The 17,768-nt window shown below is 38.7% G+C and overlaps 1 protein-coding gene across 1 annotated transcript; it reads right to left on the bottom strand.

Annotated features, from left to right (window-relative positions):
• Nucleotides 1–15,324: 15,324 nt before the first annotated feature.
• On the bottom strand, nt 15,325–16,321 carry LOC109424226 (uncharacterized). Its single transcript, XM_019699308.3, has 2 exons — nt 16,042–16,321; nt 15,325–15,978 (listed from the first exon to the last, which is right to left on the bottom strand). Exons 1-2 carry the CDS (start codon nt 16,086–16,088, stop codon nt 15,486–15,488), a joined length of 540 nt encoding a protein of 179 aa, XP_019554853.3. The 5' UTR covers nt 16,089–16,321; the 3' UTR covers nt 15,325–15,485.
• Nucleotides 16,322–17,768: the final 1,447 nt, after the last annotated feature.

Below are 17,768 nucleotides of genomic sequence, written 5' to 3'. Positions count from 1 at the left end.
TTTAATAATTCCTTCCGGGATTTCTACCACAATTTTATCCTATCATGTATTCTCTACTGCCCTTGAGGAATGACTTCAAGGATTTGCACCAGGATCGATCAAGAAAATTCTGCAAGAAATCTTTCAGATATTCTAGCCGGCATCCTTTCGTGGATTCCTTCTAGTAATCTCTCAAAGATTTCTGCCGAGATATATTCAGGGAATTCTTTTAGGCATACGTATCGGAATTCTTGACGATATTCCTTGAAAGATTCTTCGCGGGATTTTTTCGCGGTTTCATTTCGGGATTTCTACAGAAATCACTATCGGGATTTTTTCTGAGATTCTTTCATGGATTCTGCTGTGCTTCCAGCCGAGATTACTCTCATGGTTCTTCCAAATATTCCATCACAAATTCCTTTGGAAAAACCTCCCAGGATTTATAAGGATTTTCTGCCGGGGTTGTTTTTGAGTTCATTCACGTATTCTAATCGGCATTCTGTCAGGGATTAATGCTGGAATTTCTCCAAAGAGCCCTTCCGTGGTTTCGTAGAGGATTCCTCCATGGGTTCCTACTGATTTTTTTTTGTTTGTATTTATGTGTATTTTAATCATTTGCTAATTCTACACTACACTTTCCTACTGATGTTTCTTCAGGGATTCCTCCTGCTGGTAATCTTTCAAAGTTTCCTTCAGGGATTCTTTTAGGAAAGCGTGCAAGTATTCCTGCTGGGGTTGCTTCAAAAATTCTTTCCGGATTTTCTGGCATTCCTCAAGTAAATTTCCCAATAATTCCTCTCGGGAAGTCTTCAATTATTCTTCCAAGGATTCCTGCCGAGCTTCCAGTTGGAATTGCTTTAGTGATTTTTTTTTTTTTTTTTTTTTTTTTTTTTTTTTTTTTTTTTTTTTTTTTTTTTTTTTTTTAATAATCTTTATTAGTATCTCAATCAATTTTTACATTCTTCAACTTAATCTAGGTGTTCTGTGTATTATAACATCCTAATTTGGTGAAATAAATTTAAGCTATTATCAATACTAATTAATAACATATTACATTTCATTTGCTGTAGCAGTTAAGATGTTTTGCAGGCTTTATTTTTCACCTGCGTGTCAGAAATACATTTTTTTTCAATTTATCCTAACCCTAACCCACCTTAAACTAATTATACAAAGAGCTAATCGTAGCAATAGAAGACTGCAACGATTTTTGGCGAAAGTTGGCAATGATTTTAGTTGACATCTGTTCCAATGTTTCAATACTAGAAATTTGATGCAACTCATTAGTGCTATACCAGGGAGGCAACTTCAGAATCATTTTCAAAATTTTATTTTGAATCCTCTGAAGTTGCTTCTTTCTGGTATTGCAACAGCTCGACCATATTGGGACAGCGTACAACATGGCCGGTCTGAAAATTTGTTTATAAATCAAAAATTTGTTTTTGCGACAAAGTTTTGATTTTCTATTAATAAGTGGGTATAAACACTTAATGTATTTATTGCACTTAGTTTGAATGCTTTCTATGTGGTTTTTAAAAGTTAAGTTTTTATCTAGTAAGAGCCCTAGATACTTAACTTCTTCCGACCAATTTATTGGAGTTCCCCTCATAGTGACAACATGTCTACTTGAGGGTTTCAAATAAAGAGCTCTTGGCTTATGTGGGAATATGATAAGTTGAGTTTTGGAAGCATTTGGAGAAATCTTCCATTTTTGCAAATAAGAAGAAAAAATATCTAAACTTTTTTGCAATCTACTACAAATGACACGCAAACTTCGCCCCTTGGCTGAGAGTCCTGTGTCATCTGCAAATAACGATTTTTGACATCCCTGTGGCAAATCAGGTAAGTCGGAGGTAAAAATATTGTATAAGATTGGTCCCAGTATGCTGCCTTGTGGAACACCAGCTCTTACAGGTAATCTATCTGACTTGGAATTTTGATAATTTACCTGAAGTGTTCGATCCGATAAATAGTTTTGAATAATTTTAATAATATATAGTGGAAAATTAAAATGTTTCAATTTTACGATCAAGCCTTCGTGCCAAACACTATCGAATGCTTTTTCTATGTCAAGAAGTGCTACACCAGTGGAGTAACCTTCAGATTTATTGGAACGAATGAAATTCGTTACCCGTAAAAGTTGATGAGTAGTCGAATGACCATGGCGGAATCCGAACTGCTCATTGGCAAAAATAGAATTTTCATCAATATGAATCATCATTCTATTTAAAATAAGTTTTTCAAAAAGTTTACTGATAGATGACAGTAAGCTAATTGGACGATAACTAGAAGCTTCGGCAGGATTTTTGTCAGGCTTCAAAATTGGAACAACTTTAGCATTTTTCCATTTTTCAGGAAAATATGCTAACTGAAAACATTTGTTAAATATATTAACCAAAAATGATAAGCAACTTTCTGGAAGTTTTTTGATGAGAATATAGAAAATTCCGTCATCACCCGGAGCTTTCATATTCTTAAACTTCTTTATAATAGATCTCACTTCGTCCAAATCAGTGCCCAATGAATTGTCGAAAATGTTCTCATGATTGAGAATGTTTTCGAATTCGCGGGCAACCTGATGTTCTATTGGACTAGTGAGACCTATACTGAAATTATGCGCACTTTCAAACTGTTTGGCAAGTTTTTGTGCTTTTTCAGAATTAGTTAATAATATTTTGTTATCCTCTTTCAGCGCAGGAATAGGTTTCTGAGGTTTTTTCAAAATTTTTGTCAATTTCCAAAACGGCTTAGAGCCGGGGTTTAATTGAGAAACTTTATTTGCAAAATTTTTGTTTCTCAATTCGGTGAAACGTTTTTTAATTTCCTTCTGAAGATCCTGCCAAATTACTTTCAAAGCAGGATCTCGAGTTCGTTGGAATTGTCTTCTTCTCACGTTTTTAAGACGGATCAGAAGTTTCAGATCGTCGTCAATAATAACTGAGTCGAATTTGACTTCACACTTTGGTATTGATGCGCTTCTAGCTTCGACTATAGTACTAGTCAAAGTTTCAAGGGCATTGTCAATATCAAAATGTGTTTCCAATGAAACATTAACATCTAAATGGCTATCGATGTATGTTTTATATGTATCCCAGTCAGCTCTGTGATAATTGAAAGTAGAGCTGATGGGATTAAAAATCGCTTCATGGGAAATTTGAAATGTTACAGGAAGATGGTCAGAATCAAAGTCAGCATGAGTAATCAATTGACTACAATGCTGACTTGAGTCAGTTAAGACCAAATCAATTGTTGAGGGATTTCTAGCAGAAGAAAAACAAGTGGGGCTATCGGGATATAGAATAGAAAAATATCCTGAAGAGCACTGATCAAATAAAATCCTGCCGTTTGAATTGGACTGAAGATTATTCCACGAACGGTGTTTCGCATTAAAATCACCAATTATGAAAAATTTGGACCTGTTGCGAGTTAATTTTCGCAAATCAGATTTAAGAAAATCTATTTGCTGGCCAGTGCATTGAAAAGGCAAGTAGGCCGCAATGAAAGTATGTTTACCAAAGTTTGTTTCAACAGAAACACCCAAAGTTTCAAAAACTTTGGTTTCGAATGATGAAAAAATTTGGTGCTTGATGCGCCTGTCAACGATGATAGCAACTCCACCACATGCTCCATCTAGGCGATCATTTCTATAAATAAAATAGTTTGGGTTTCGTTTGATTGAAGACCCAGGTTTTAGATAAGTTTCAGTAATAACTGCAATATGCACATTATTAACTGTTAAAAAATGGAATAGCTCATCCTCTTTGCCATTTAGAGAACGAGCATTCCAATTTAAAATGTTCAAAAATTTATTTGGATCCATTACCGAAACGTAATCCAATTACTATTTTATTTGTAAATTTAACTCCAACTTGGACTGCTTCAGCCATAGTTTGAGTTTTGAACATTGCATCAATCATTTGTTGCAATTGTTCAGATAAAAAGTCAAAATCGGAAGCAGACATGCCTGAATCACGTGCATTTTCCGAATTTGGTGTTTGGTGATAGGAATTATTTGAATTTTGCTTACCCGCAGCCACATGGGCATAGGTAGCTCGATTCGTTTGAACAAAATTAGAAATATTACTCACTCCACTGCTGGAGGGTAGATTATTCGCTCGAAGGATTGTTTGGTGGTTAACTACCTCCGGCGAATAGGTACGAGCGGTATGAAAATTATTCAACCGATCGTTGATGGAAGAACTTGTGTTGTTAGAAATTCTACCTGCAGAGTTTCGGGTATGACTAGCGTTCCCATTCATCTGCCGGGCACGTGATTCGACAACTTTTTTGCGGATAGGGCAATCCCAAAAGTTTGACTTATGGTTGCCACCGCAATTCGTACATTTAAACTTCCTGGTATCTTCCCTTACCGGACAGTTGTCCTTGGCGTGAGAAGAACCTCCACAAATCATGCATTTAGCATCCATGTGGCAATGTTTCGTTCCGTGCCCCCAACCTTGGCACTGACGGCACTGAGTTGGGTTCTGGAAATTTCCCCCAGGCTTACGAAAATGTTCCCATGTCACTTGGACAAGAAACATTTTCTTCGCCTTTTCCAAATATTTCAAGTTATTCAGATCACTTTTTTTGAAGTGAACTAAATAAAATTCTTGAGAGATACCCTGCCGAGGATTCTCAGAGCGGGTTCTCTTTTTCATTTTTATTACTTGGACTGGAGTGAATCCAAGTAATAAGTTGAGTTCAGTTTTGATCTCATCAGGTGATTTGTCATCACTAGAGAGACCTTTTAATACGACTTTGAACAAGCGTGCAGACCTGTCGTCATATGTGAAAAATTTATGCTTCTTCTCAGTAAGGTACTTGAGAAGAAGATCCCGATCTTTCAGGGTTTCCGGCAATACGCGGCAGTCTCCTTTCCTGGTAATTTGGAAGGAAACCTTGATTCCCCTTATGGAGTTCAAGATCTCCTGCCTAAAACCAGCAAATTCACAGACGCTGACCACGATTGGCGGCACCCGTTGTTTTTTAGCAGAAATTGAAGTACCTGGGCTAGAGGCATCCTCAATTTGCTGTTCCGAAAAATTGTTCAGCGTTTCATAAGGATTACTCATTTCAACGAAATTTTCATCCGAAACAATTGTTTTAGTAGAAGGAAGCGGAGAAGCTGAAAGTTCTCTTTTCCTTCTAACTTTGCCGCGTTTAGCGACAGTTTTGAAACCGACTTTTTTGGAAGGAAGCGGTGAATTCAAGGATTCACCCTTCCTTTTGTTCGATGATGCAACCATGATTTAATTTGAAGCGACCTTCCAGGAGGTTTTTTCCCTAATCGGTGTCCAAGTAGGATTACCACCGTTTAACGGAATTTGACTTCCGTAAACGGGTCCAACGAATAATCGAAGGCACGGGTCCAGGCAAGGATCGAAAAGGAATCAGTAGGTATAAATTTAGCGCTGAAAAGTGCTATTGTGGGTAGTACTGAGAAGTACTGTTGAATTGCTTTAGGTAGTAAAACTTCCTGCAGCAGAGAGAGCTTACGTCCGCACAGCACAAGAGTACGATGCGAACTGAGCTTTCGTGATTTATTTAAGGTTCCTATCTGGGATTCTGTGCGGGATTTCTTTCAGGATTAATTCATTCAGGGATTTTTTCCGGGAATTCTGTAGGGAAGCGCGAGTTGAAGCTAAAGAGTGTGAGAGACCAAGACAAAGATATAGAAATAGATAGAAATATGCTTTTTGACTCACGTAGATATCTTTAGTAAACCATGATATCACCTGACAGTCGTTTTCTTATTCTTCTTGAGTAGTTATCCTCTCTTTCACTCGAGAACCCATTGTTTTTAACTACACCATAGACTTCCTTTTTTTCATAATATCATGTTTATTTTATTGAAACATGATTGTTGATTTAAAGAAAATGTATGTATGTGAGACACCTTGGGCGTTAAGGGGTTAAGGCGATTTCATCACTAATGTATAAGACTTCACCAAATACTTCGCTTTATCTGCTTCCCAATCACTATACTGATGCTCACGAAGCATCAGCACAGAAAGTGATGGAAATTAAAAAATGTTACCATGTTTTTGGTGAAATCTGTGATGTGCGACGTTCCCATCTCTGCACTTGCCTATGCAATTCACACCCGTAGAGACCGGAAGGCAATCATATTTGGCATTTTCAAACTGAGGAATCTCACACACCTTCGCTTATTAGGCTAACAGGAAACCAGAAATATAACACAATGTTGTGAAAAGCTCGAAACTGATCGATTAGACTTTTTCCAGCGTTGGTCAACGTTTGAATGCTAATTATGTTTTAAAACATGGTAAATTCACATAATCAGTATATTTCTAAACGAGACGTGTAAAAACTAAAGAACGACTAAACATGTTTTCTCGTGCATTATTACATTACTTGAATAGAATGCAAGTATGTATGTCATCGAAAGCATTTCCTAAATTTTACTAACATCAATTTACAAAATGCAATATTACTATTTATTATTCATAAACTATTCCACCTTTGCAAGCTTAAAATATAACACAATTAAATATGAGTTTATTGATCGACACTTTGAAAAGTTTAAGAGAGCTTATAAGCAAACTAAAAATAGATTAATTAAAATATATACCTACATATAGGTACAAATCATCAAATGTTTACGATTTTGCGACATTCTCCTTTATGATCCAACTTATAGCCCGGTGGGCATACCTTGGGTGCCGTAATTACATGAAACGCTTGAGGTACCTACAAACGCAAATGTGCTAATTACTCAACCCGTCCAAGCGCCGCATGCGCAATTGACTCACCTGTTTGGCTTGGATAACTTCTTCTACGACTTCCTGCCCCAAATTCGACTGTGGAACCGATTCCGCCTGCGAACTGATAACATTCTCTGACTTGATGCTAGGTATCTCTTGCCGGCTCAGTCTACCTCCCATTCTTACAAAGCACTGGATCTCCCTTCGTTCGGTGCAGCTGCAGCAGTGATTTCACCGATTAGGTACCTACTGGGAATAGTTTGCACAAGCCGAGATGAGTCGGTTATTGTTCGTCGTAAAATGTAATGTTTATTTCATCGATGTTTACCTTTACGAACGCCGTGTTCGCTAACTTACGATCGGTCTGGCTAGTTTCAATTTCGGCGAGTAACTGTCTGTCCACGGCCGTCCACGAAAATCACTGGTCAATGTTGTTCTGATTACCTCAGCCAGTTATCACCATTTAGTATGGAGGTGGTGATAAAACATTTACCTGTGAGAGGCACCATCGCGATACACATGAGCGATATGAGGCGCTTTGATCTACAAAGTGTCGTTGTCGTACACATGCACGAGCTGTTATCGTTATTATCAAACTTCCGCCTGGTCGGCCGATTGACCCTAGTCATAGTATCGATATGCATTCGACACATACCAATCGTTTGGTTTACATTCCCGCCAATAAATCAATGCACAATGCGCCATTTCATTTATTGATGATGATGGTCTGAATCGGAAGGGTGGGCGGTTACGTCAGAACTCATCGGCCGGTTGAGTTTTGGGAAAAGCGTTATGACTGACATACCTTTTGCTACTGAAACCTGGGAATTCCAACCAACCAGTCACTTACTGGCGGTTCTATGACACTTCCCGGAAACACATTCAGGTAAGCTTAGGTTATACTGACTGTACATTAACATATTAACGCCCAAGCTATCCCACAATTTGAAGCTTCAAATAAGAGAGTTATCAATAAAAGAAGCATGATTTCACGAAAAAAAAAATAGAAAGCTATGGCGTAGTTCAAAAAAATCTTCAACCGTAACATACTTATAATACTTTTTGCAATTACGTTGCTTACTACCCTACTTTTCATTCGTGATTTACACGATAAAACGGCCTTACTTTTCTCCACTAAAACAAAAGTGCCGAAAAGTACTACTTTCCGGCAATTTTAAGAGTACTGTAAAGTTGCACTTTTCGGCACTTTTTCCAGCACATACATTTTGCTCACTACCGCGTTTTCCTGTTGCTCCTACATCCAATTGGCAGCTTGAATCCAAATCAGGACTATTAACGTTCGGATTCGGACCGCCGATCAAGTGCAGAAACAGCAGCTGAAGCTACTTTTGCTCTTTCTCATGTTGCTGATTGACGACGACGACGACGACGAATTGCAAGAAAACGATAAGAGGTCGAAGTTTGGTATCAAACAACGAATTGTAGAGTGGAACGGGGGTACAACTTTGCCTAAGAGAGAAGTTTAATTTATTACGCGTTTCCAAGATAATTGACAAAAACAAAATAAAACACCCTAGTTTTGAGCGATTTTACTGTAAAAACTTGATTATAATATATTGAACTAAACCAATCGATTCAAGGATGTCATTTGATAGAAAATTCAATACCGTAAAATGGGGTATTAAGAACTCATGGGGTGTTGAGGGATTCATCTTCACACACTACTTTGAAAAATCGCTAAACCGTGTACAAATTGATTTACTAATTCCAAATTCGTTTGAAATGTGTGTTGGAAATAAAGGCATACTATAAGGATTACCACTCATGAAAATACGTTTTCAATTGGACACTAGATATCAAAAATAGAACGGCATTGCTTTTTCTCAATTTCGCTATCATTGAAACTTTGTGAGGTCAGAAATATTATTATTAAAAATATGTGAGTAATCGTAAGGTGTTCTACAACACATTTCAAACGAAACTAGGGTAGAATATTTGATGTAACTAAGGTGGTTTTCGAACACCGACATTGTTTGTGAAAAAAGTCTAGTTTCATAAACTGGTGGGGTGTTAGGGGATTAAATTTCTCATTTATCTTTTTTATTTGTATCATGAAGTTTTAAGGCGATTGATTCTTTTGTATTACAGTTACTATTCTGAATGACGTATTACGGATTTCATGTTGGGTCATAGACATCCCAACAGTTGTTATGGGTGATAAATTCAACTAATACAATAAAGATCATTACAAACGAGTGTTAGATTGATACATATAATTGAAAAATTGGACAAATATTTATTACTCAATGCCGTAGTCGTCCTCTCTTTACTGAAGTTCGTGTTATTTATGTGTTTTGTTATGTTTTAACGAAGGCATATTCTTCAAAATAGATTGTCTGTCTGTTTTCTTATTTAAATATTATTAATGATTGGCACAAAAACGTGACAGCTTTTTGAAAATGTGGAATATGTTCACTTGTTCCATATAGGGTATCGCACCTCTTGGACGGTGGCGTCTATATTCGTCTTAACTCAGTCAATTTTGAACCAATTGACTTGAAATGTTGTACATGGGTAGATACTATACCTATCTCACCACATTTCAAAAGTTGTGTGAATTGGTTCAAATAATTGAAAACAGACTAATATAGAAGTCACCGCCCAAGTGGCGCGATTCCCTACATTTTATGTAAACCAGACTGCCACTAGCTCTTGCAAAAGAAAGTATTTATGAAGATGACTCATGGCTGCTAAAATATCACAGCATCTAAAATACGGCCTATCAGCGATGCTCCAGAGTAGAAATATCAGCATTGAATACACAGTTTACACCCCGGGCCATCTAATCATGCTTGCATATAAAATATTTCAATATAAATGAGTTTTTAAGTGAACAAAAAACTGTAAATACACATCCAACAGGTTGTAAGTTGGTCAGTCTGAACTATTCAATTTGGTTACTTCAAATAGTAACTGTGAATAATGTGTTTGTTAAAAATTTAAGCCGCTCAGATACAATTGACGGTATTTTTTTCAGATTTCAAGGCTTTGACAAAAAAAATCATATACAAAAGTGGATGATAATGAAACTGCCCCTGCCCCTTCAGGACTATGATAATCTTTTTCGGCGATGATCAAGAAATATTACAGTTACTGTTTACAATCAATCAATTTTTATCTTTCTTAGAAATATGAGAACTGTTACATTCATTCCCTTAAATCCCTTAACACCCCATTCTCATATTTTCCAAAAAATCGCACATTTTGTTAAATATCTTCAAATTCTCCAAAAAATCGTCAAATTCTGTAATCTATATGCGTAGCTGGCAGCAAGACAATGATCGGACTGCTTTTCCTGAAAGTTTTAAGAAGTAGAACCCATAAATTAATGGGGACGAAAAATTTTTCCGTCCCTTAACACCCCATTTTACGGTAATCTTTCGAATAAGGGTAAAAAAAAACTGCAATAAGTTTGACCATATTCAAGTTATAGCCAATTAATTGATTGATTGATTTGTGTTGGCGCGGTATCTACTGATGGTTACCCTATACAAGCGACAGAACGAAAAACAATAGGTGAATCGCAGAAGCTGTCGAGCAATTGAATTGCTCGTCCGAAAGTTATACTTGTTTAGCAGATAAATTAAGTTAGTCTAGAAGATTTGAACCGTAAATAGTGTGTGGAGAGAAGCACTGTGAATTGTAAGAAAATATATAGACGAATAACTTGAATTATTACTAAATAAACCTATTTATAGTTTAAGCTGATCCTCATATATGCTGTGTTTGATCTGCTAGCTGTGCTACGATTGAATCGCCACCACCACAACAGATTTGTCTTTATTAAAGAGACTTTCAGCCCTTGGCTATAGCCAATTAAGGCAATAATAGTACAAAACATGGAAAGTCCAATAACTATGTAACGGTTGAGATTTGACCATATGCGTAGAACAATTGTTTTCACCTTCCATGGTCCTCTATCAACCCTTAAAAAGTTTGCACTCACGAACCTAACACCCAGTATAATCCTTTGAATATGCTGGAGAAATCTTTGGAAGAATCCCGAAAGAATCTCTGAATGAATCCCAGGCAGAGATGGCATGCTCCTCAGTGCGAGTGCAAGTGTGCGCGGTTTTAATGTGAAAATGAGCTGCACTGTGCACATTTTCAGTGCGGAATGATCCCAGGATAAATCCCGGAACAGAATCTCTGCAAGGCTCATGCGCTAACGGGTAAGGAGGTTTTAGGTTAAAACCCCATAACTCCCCCTTCTGCGCATGGCAACATGCCGGGAGGAATCAATGAAAGGATCCCTGGGCGGAAGCATTTAGAGAATGTGAGGAGGAATCCCCATGTAATACTGGGATAAATTTCTGAAGAAAACCCGGAAAGAATCAATGAACCAATCTCGTGAGAAACTTTTGAAGTAATCACTGAAAAAACAGCTAAAACTCATAGAGGAATTACTAATTCAATCCCAGCAGGAATACCCAAGATAATACCAGAAGATATCCTGGGAGAAATCAATGAAAGAGAATTTTTGAATGAATTTTTGGTGGAACCTCTGAAGGAATCCCTAACGCAATCTCCGAAATAATCCATGAAACAATTCCTGAAGAAATCCCGGATGAAATATTTAAAGGAATCCCGAGAGGATTCAAAGAAGGAATCCCGAAGGGCATCCCAAGAGAATTCCCTAAATAAATCCTGGAGAGAATTGGGTTGTTTAGTGAATAAAATATTGCTATTTTCTTTAGCCTAATCGAAAGAGCTCATTTTTCTGAGTATAACGTGATTTGATTGGATTCCAATACCTTTGTTTTGATGGTTAAATTAACAAAATTTTAAGTTTCCAGGAAAAATGCCTAAAAATTCATAACATAATCTCTAGGGAAATCAATGAGGAAATCCCGGAAACTCTGAAGAAACCCAGTCCAGAGAGAAAACTTTGAAGAAATCCCGGAGGAATCTCTAAATGCATCTCTGGGCAAACGCCTGGAGTAATCCTGAGAGAAATCAATGAATGAATGTTGCAAAGCATCCCCGGAAGCTTCATTTTTTTGAGGTTTGTGCTAACGTAAGAACCTCGACAATACACATAAAACGCAACGCGAGACAGGACACAACACTTATTGTTCTTACAACAAATTAAAAGGAATTAAATTTACCTTTTAAGTCGTCCGGTTTCGGGCTCGACGTTGCCCATCGACACGACGATGTCCGACTGATTACAAGGAACACTAAAACAATCGTACTGCGCACAGTACTCGTCGAAAAAGTTGTTGTTGCCTCACTGAATTCTCAGTTTAGTCAAGTTGAAGAGGGGGGATGTATTGGGGGGCTCGTCTTCGTTCATGAGAGGACGATCAGCTGTGGCGATGTACATAGATTCCCAGGCGTTTAGTTGTGCAGCTTTTCTAACATTTTTCACCAACTTAAGATTCACCCAATCCACAGCATGGTCCAAATGTGTAGTGTGTACTGCTACACCGAATTATGGTTCCCTCATTTTCGACAGTGTGTTTATGCTCACGAAGGCGAATTTTGAACTTAATCCGAGTTTGTCCAATGTATACACTGCAGGGCAGTCAAGCGTAGTTTTAAGAATGTCTTTCTATGTAGTGTCGCTTCGTCCATAGGTCCATACTAGATATTGTAACTTTTATTAATGTCACTTAAACGTTTATGCAGCCAACAGGGTGCCCGAGTACCCGGCGCCCATTCAAAATGCACGGTGTACATACATACCTACATACATTTATTTGTTCAACATCGCATTTAAGACAAGACACAATCAACAATAACAATACTCGGTTTGTGGCTGCCGCTCTCCATCCTCGATCGCGCCCAATGCTCGCCAGGTCACGCTCCACCTGGTCCACCCATCGTGCTCTCTGCGCTCCACGCCTTCTTGTGCCAACCGGATCAGTAGCAAACACCAGCTTTGCAGGGTTGTTGTCCGGCATTCTTGCAACATGCCCTGCCCACCGTATCCTTCCGGCTTTGGCCACCTTCTGGATGCTGGGTTCGCCGTTAAGTGCAGCGAGCTCGTGGTTCATCCTTCTCCGCCACACACCGTTCTCCTGCACACCGCCGAAGATCGTCCTTAGCACACGTCACTCGAAAACTCAGAGTGCTTGCAGGTCCTCCTCGAGTATGGTCCATGTCTCGTGTCCATAGAAGACCACCGGTCTTATTAGCGTTTTGTACATAGTGCATTTGGTGCGTGGGTGAATCTTATTCTACAGCAGTTTCTTCTGGAGCCCTTAGTGGGCCCGACTTCTGCTGATGATGCACCTCCGAATATCACGACTCACGTTGTTACGTTGTTGTCAGCCGTAAGTAAGGATCCAAGGTAGACGAAATCCTCCACCACCTCGAAAGTATCCCCGTCTATCGTAACATTACTACCCAGGCGGATCCGATCGTGTTCGGTTCCGCCTACCAGCATGTACTTTGTTTTTGAGGCATTTATCACCAGTCCGACCTTTGCTGCTTCGCATTTCAGGCGGGTGTATAGCTTTCACCGTTACAAATGTTCTGGCAATAATGTCCGTGTCGTCTGCAAAGCACACAAATTGACCGGATTTTGTGAAAATCGTTCCCCGGCTGTTGAGCCCGTCTCGTCGCATCACACCTTCCAGAGCGGTGAGAGTCCGTCACCTTGTCGCACTCCCTGGCGAGATTCGAATGAATTGGATAGTTCACCCGAAACCCTTACGCAGTTTTGCACACCGTCCATCGTTGCTTTAATCAGTCTAGTCAGCTTCCCAAGAAAGCCGTTTTCGTCCACGATTCTCCATAGCTCTGCGCGGTCGATACTGTCGTATGCCGCTTTGAAGTCGATGAACAGGTGATGCGTTGGGACCTGGTAATCACGGCATTTCTGGAGGATTTGCCGTACGGTAAAGATCTGATCCGTTGTCGACCGGCCGTCGATGAAGCCTGCTTGATAACTTCCCACGAACTCATTTGTTTTAGGTGACAGACGACGGAAGATGATCTGGGATAGTACTTTGTAGGCAGCATTCAAAATAGTGATCGTCCTGAAGTTCTCACATTCCAAATGGTCGCCTTTCTTGTGAATGGGACAGAACTCCTCCGGTAGCTGTTCGGTTTCCTAGATCCGAAAAGTCACGGCTCACCGAGAAACATCAATAAAACAAATAAATATCAGTTAACGGTGATTAACACATCCAATGAAAAGGCTAAAAGTTTGTCGGACACAAAACGGTTAAACGAAGGGAGTTCATTCGTGTCTGCATTAAGGACAAACGTCTTGAAATCCCGCTTCAACAGTGCATCAGAACTTCAAACGCACAAATCTCGAGAAGCAAGCTTCACACAACAGTGCATTTCATTATTCTGTTCTTGCTCACTCGTAACAAGCTTAAAATAAGAAGATCAGGTGCGCTGGTTTTGTTTACGAAGAGATTTGTGCTCTCAAAATCGTGAGTAGGTGCCAAAGTCGGCCATTGTGGCGGCCATGTTGGGATTCAAACAAGTCTGTCCTTAAGTGTAGGAATACCTCAACGGTTGGCCTCAAATGTCAAATAGCAGCGCCATCAGTGTGCGTGTGACAGTTCCAGCAAAGAAAGGTGGACTCACAGATTGATTCCGCCTGTAATAGGCGCCATAAAAAAGTAACATTCCAGCTGACTCCGGTTCTTTCGAGCCATGGCTGCTTAAAATAATAGTCCTGTTAAACGAAGTAGGTTGTTGAAGTTGTTCCATCCTGATCTTACCCATTTGTTGACGAATAGGTAACAGCAGGATGCAGCAACTTCAATAATGTACGACTTACTTGAACAGGACTAATATCTACACCGTTTCGGTCATGCGGATTCTGCGGCACACGTTTTTATCGCCCGCAGTAAGCTGATCGTTCTCGCAATACAAAATTCTTCCGCAATACATATAGGATTTTTACAGTTTATCAACTTCACGTGTATCAATCTTACCTCAAATTTCCTCATCTCTTCAGCAATCCTTGCACAATAAACCCAATGAAATATTATAATAAGACGACCAGGAAAATCTAGAAAAACTCACATTAAATATCGACAAATATCTATTAGAGAACTCTTCAAGAATATAGTTCGTATGGAATCAGCACAGAATTTGACAGGCGTCTACAAAGAAGCTACAAAAACATGTCGAATCCGAAATATGTCAAACAAAAATATGTCGTACGTTGAATACTATGAATACATCTGAAATGGAATTGCCCAAGGAATATCACTGCAGTACTAGTTTTTCTTTTACAATTCCTTCAAATAAATGTTCAAAGACAGTCCTATTTACTACAATCAAGAAAAAAAAACTTATTCATTCCTTGTCTTAATTTCTCACCCATCGAGATAAGCCAAGATTTGTTTTGCTATTAGCGTACCTACTTACCATAAGCCATCTTTCAAAAATCTCGCCAGGAATTTGTTCATAATCGTCGTTTTACTCCAGAAGCGAGCAGTGTGCATGATTGTTGGTGAGCTCGTTTCATACAGTTGATAAAAATGCTTTGGGTTTTTTGAGACAGTTCCATGAATTATGAAAGTCACGTGATCGAAAAAACTCGTTAGATGTTGTAATGTTTCCATTAGAAAAGAAATAATCCAATTTAACTGACAACTCATTTAACTTCTTTTCAATGAATGATGATGCGGAATTTTCAAGCAATTGTTAAAAATATATTTACAATTATGGATTATAGTACACAACTAAAATTGAAAAAGGTCTAGGAATATTACACATACTAAATTGGACTTCACTAAATAGATATTTGTAAAATGTTAACCAAGAACATCAAAAATAAAACATTCGACACTAGTAAACTGTTGTGTGTTCGTTAAACTTCGTCACTTTTGCATGCCTCTCCATCACCGCACAGAGATCGTCATCGTCGCTTTCATCCAGTCCGGCTCTCCGCTTTCGCTTCCGTGTGATCTGCTCCAGCAGCTCCGGGTGAAACTTCAGCCGTTGCTTTAACGTTTCCTCGTCCATGTAGTCCCACAGGTCCCAGTCGTCCATCAGAGCCAGCGGTTTGCGCTCCGGAGTCGTAGTGCCCGCGTTCTCCGTCGAATCGTCCAACTCCGGCGATCCCGCTCCCGATCGATATGCATCGTAAAAGCACGCCCTATGCGGGTCCCGATCGAACTCCTCTTCGCTCCACACGATTTCTTCGAGCTTTATTTCGGGATCTGTATCGTCGGCTTCCACAGATCCACCCACGGCTCCTTCGCTCTCGTCGTCGGCTGTAACGTTATTGTTGTTCTGCTCAAGGCATTCTTCGCTCCTCAACGGTTGAAGGTCATCATCCCTGATGGTACAAAGCAAAATTAAATTCATTGATTTCCTCACCTATACGCCATTCGCCACTTACATGATGCACCATTTAAAGGGAATACTATCTCGACATTCACTACACATAGGGCACAATTAAATAAACTTTCTCCGGTCGTAATCGTTTCTAAGCATGCTATGTTACGCTTTACACCTAAAATCTACGCGATATCATCGTTTTATTATGTGGAGGACTAAATTTATTTACACAAACTTTTCATAAGAATAATTGGTTCAGTCTCGAAACTGAAAAGTTGATCAATACTTGTTTACACATAGCTCGAGTGAACGGTCTGTCTGTCAGTATGGATAGACCAGTGATTTAGGTAGTGCGTGTAATGACAGAGAAACGTTGACACAACGGAACTCACCACTTCGTTCTTTTGCTTTACCTTGTTTGCCTGTGCCGTGAAACAACTACTAAACGCGCCTCCATACGTTGCTACTTATGAAAAGCATATGAACGAGGAGCATGGTGAGAAATATCTGAAATGTTTCTTCCAATATGTTGAGTCAATCAGTATGGTACCTAGATAATTTAAATTAGATTTTATTACCTATTTAAGTCGTATCCTTGATACCTACTTTCAATACAATCGTCTTCAAAGTAGGTATCGAGAATACGACTCAGATCATTATTTATAGACATTACATGACATCGTCAAGAAAGTAAGAATTTCCTAAAAAGAAAGCAATTTTGAATAAGAATGGATAGGAATATTAAAATTATATTGGGATAATGTTCTTATGACATGCTAAAGCCATACCTAGATGCTTGGTTTAAACCACAATCCGTGCCTTTTCTTTTTTATGTTTTATTGATTGTGATTGATAATATATATTTTTTTCGATCTTGTATCTTACCCCCAGCTTTATTTTAATATTTTAAAACCTTGCACAAAGATCAAAAATGGTTCAACTTAGTATGAAAAATTGTAAAAAAACGTATATCGCTTATTTATTTAATTTTATAGCAAAAATGTGAAATTTACAGTTCTATGCAGGGGAACGACACAATTTTTCACAACCCAAAAATGTCGAAATATCCCTCAAAAAGTCAAAATAAAAAGACGGCGAAGCTTTTGTGGGTTTTACCGTTTTTTTCGTCTTTTTCTGCTTTTTTTTTAATTTCAGCTTGTAAAAACTAGTGTCGCCCCCTGTTCTATGTCTTTGAGATGATATATCGATCTGAGTTTGCATTTCATATTCCATGTATTTTTTTCAGTTCAAACCAACAATCTGCTTATTTAACAAATTACGGGTCGATCTTGGTTAACCTGATTACCTTTTCCATACCAAATATAATCAAATTGCATGATTTTAGAGCATAAAAATTCGAATAATAGTCCCCATCTGGAATTTTTGTTCCACCATCTTCTGGTAATCTACTTTGGACTCCAGACAAGCAAAAAAATATGCGCCATTTTGTTTTTCGCCATGTTAAAATTTGCGCAAATTCCGATCACAATTTTTGGACACATGCACTCAAAATTTGTCAAATATTAGCAAGAACCCAAATATCGAAGTGATATGTTTTTTTTGTTGGAGCCAGCAGAGGACACAGGGCACAAAGCGGACAATCCCGAAAAGACCGAAATCCCGATAGTACTTTCGGAAATTAGCAAGAACCCAAATATCGAAGTGATATGTTTTTTTTGTTGGAGCCAGCAGAGGACACAGGGCACAAAGCGGACAATCCCGAAAAGACCGAAATCCCGATAGTACTTTCGGAACGCGTGGCGAAATGAAAACGAGTGAAATAACACG

This window comes from Aedes albopictus, chromosome 2 (genome assembly GCF_035046485.1).
Source record: "Aedes albopictus strain Foshan chromosome 2, AalbF5, whole genome shotgun sequence".
Lineage (NCBI taxonomy): Eukaryota > Metazoa > Arthropoda > Insecta > Diptera > Culicidae > Aedes > Aedes albopictus.
The sequence above is the reverse complement of the archived record's forward strand: the minus strand, read 5'-3'. Positions and strand labels throughout refer to the sequence as shown.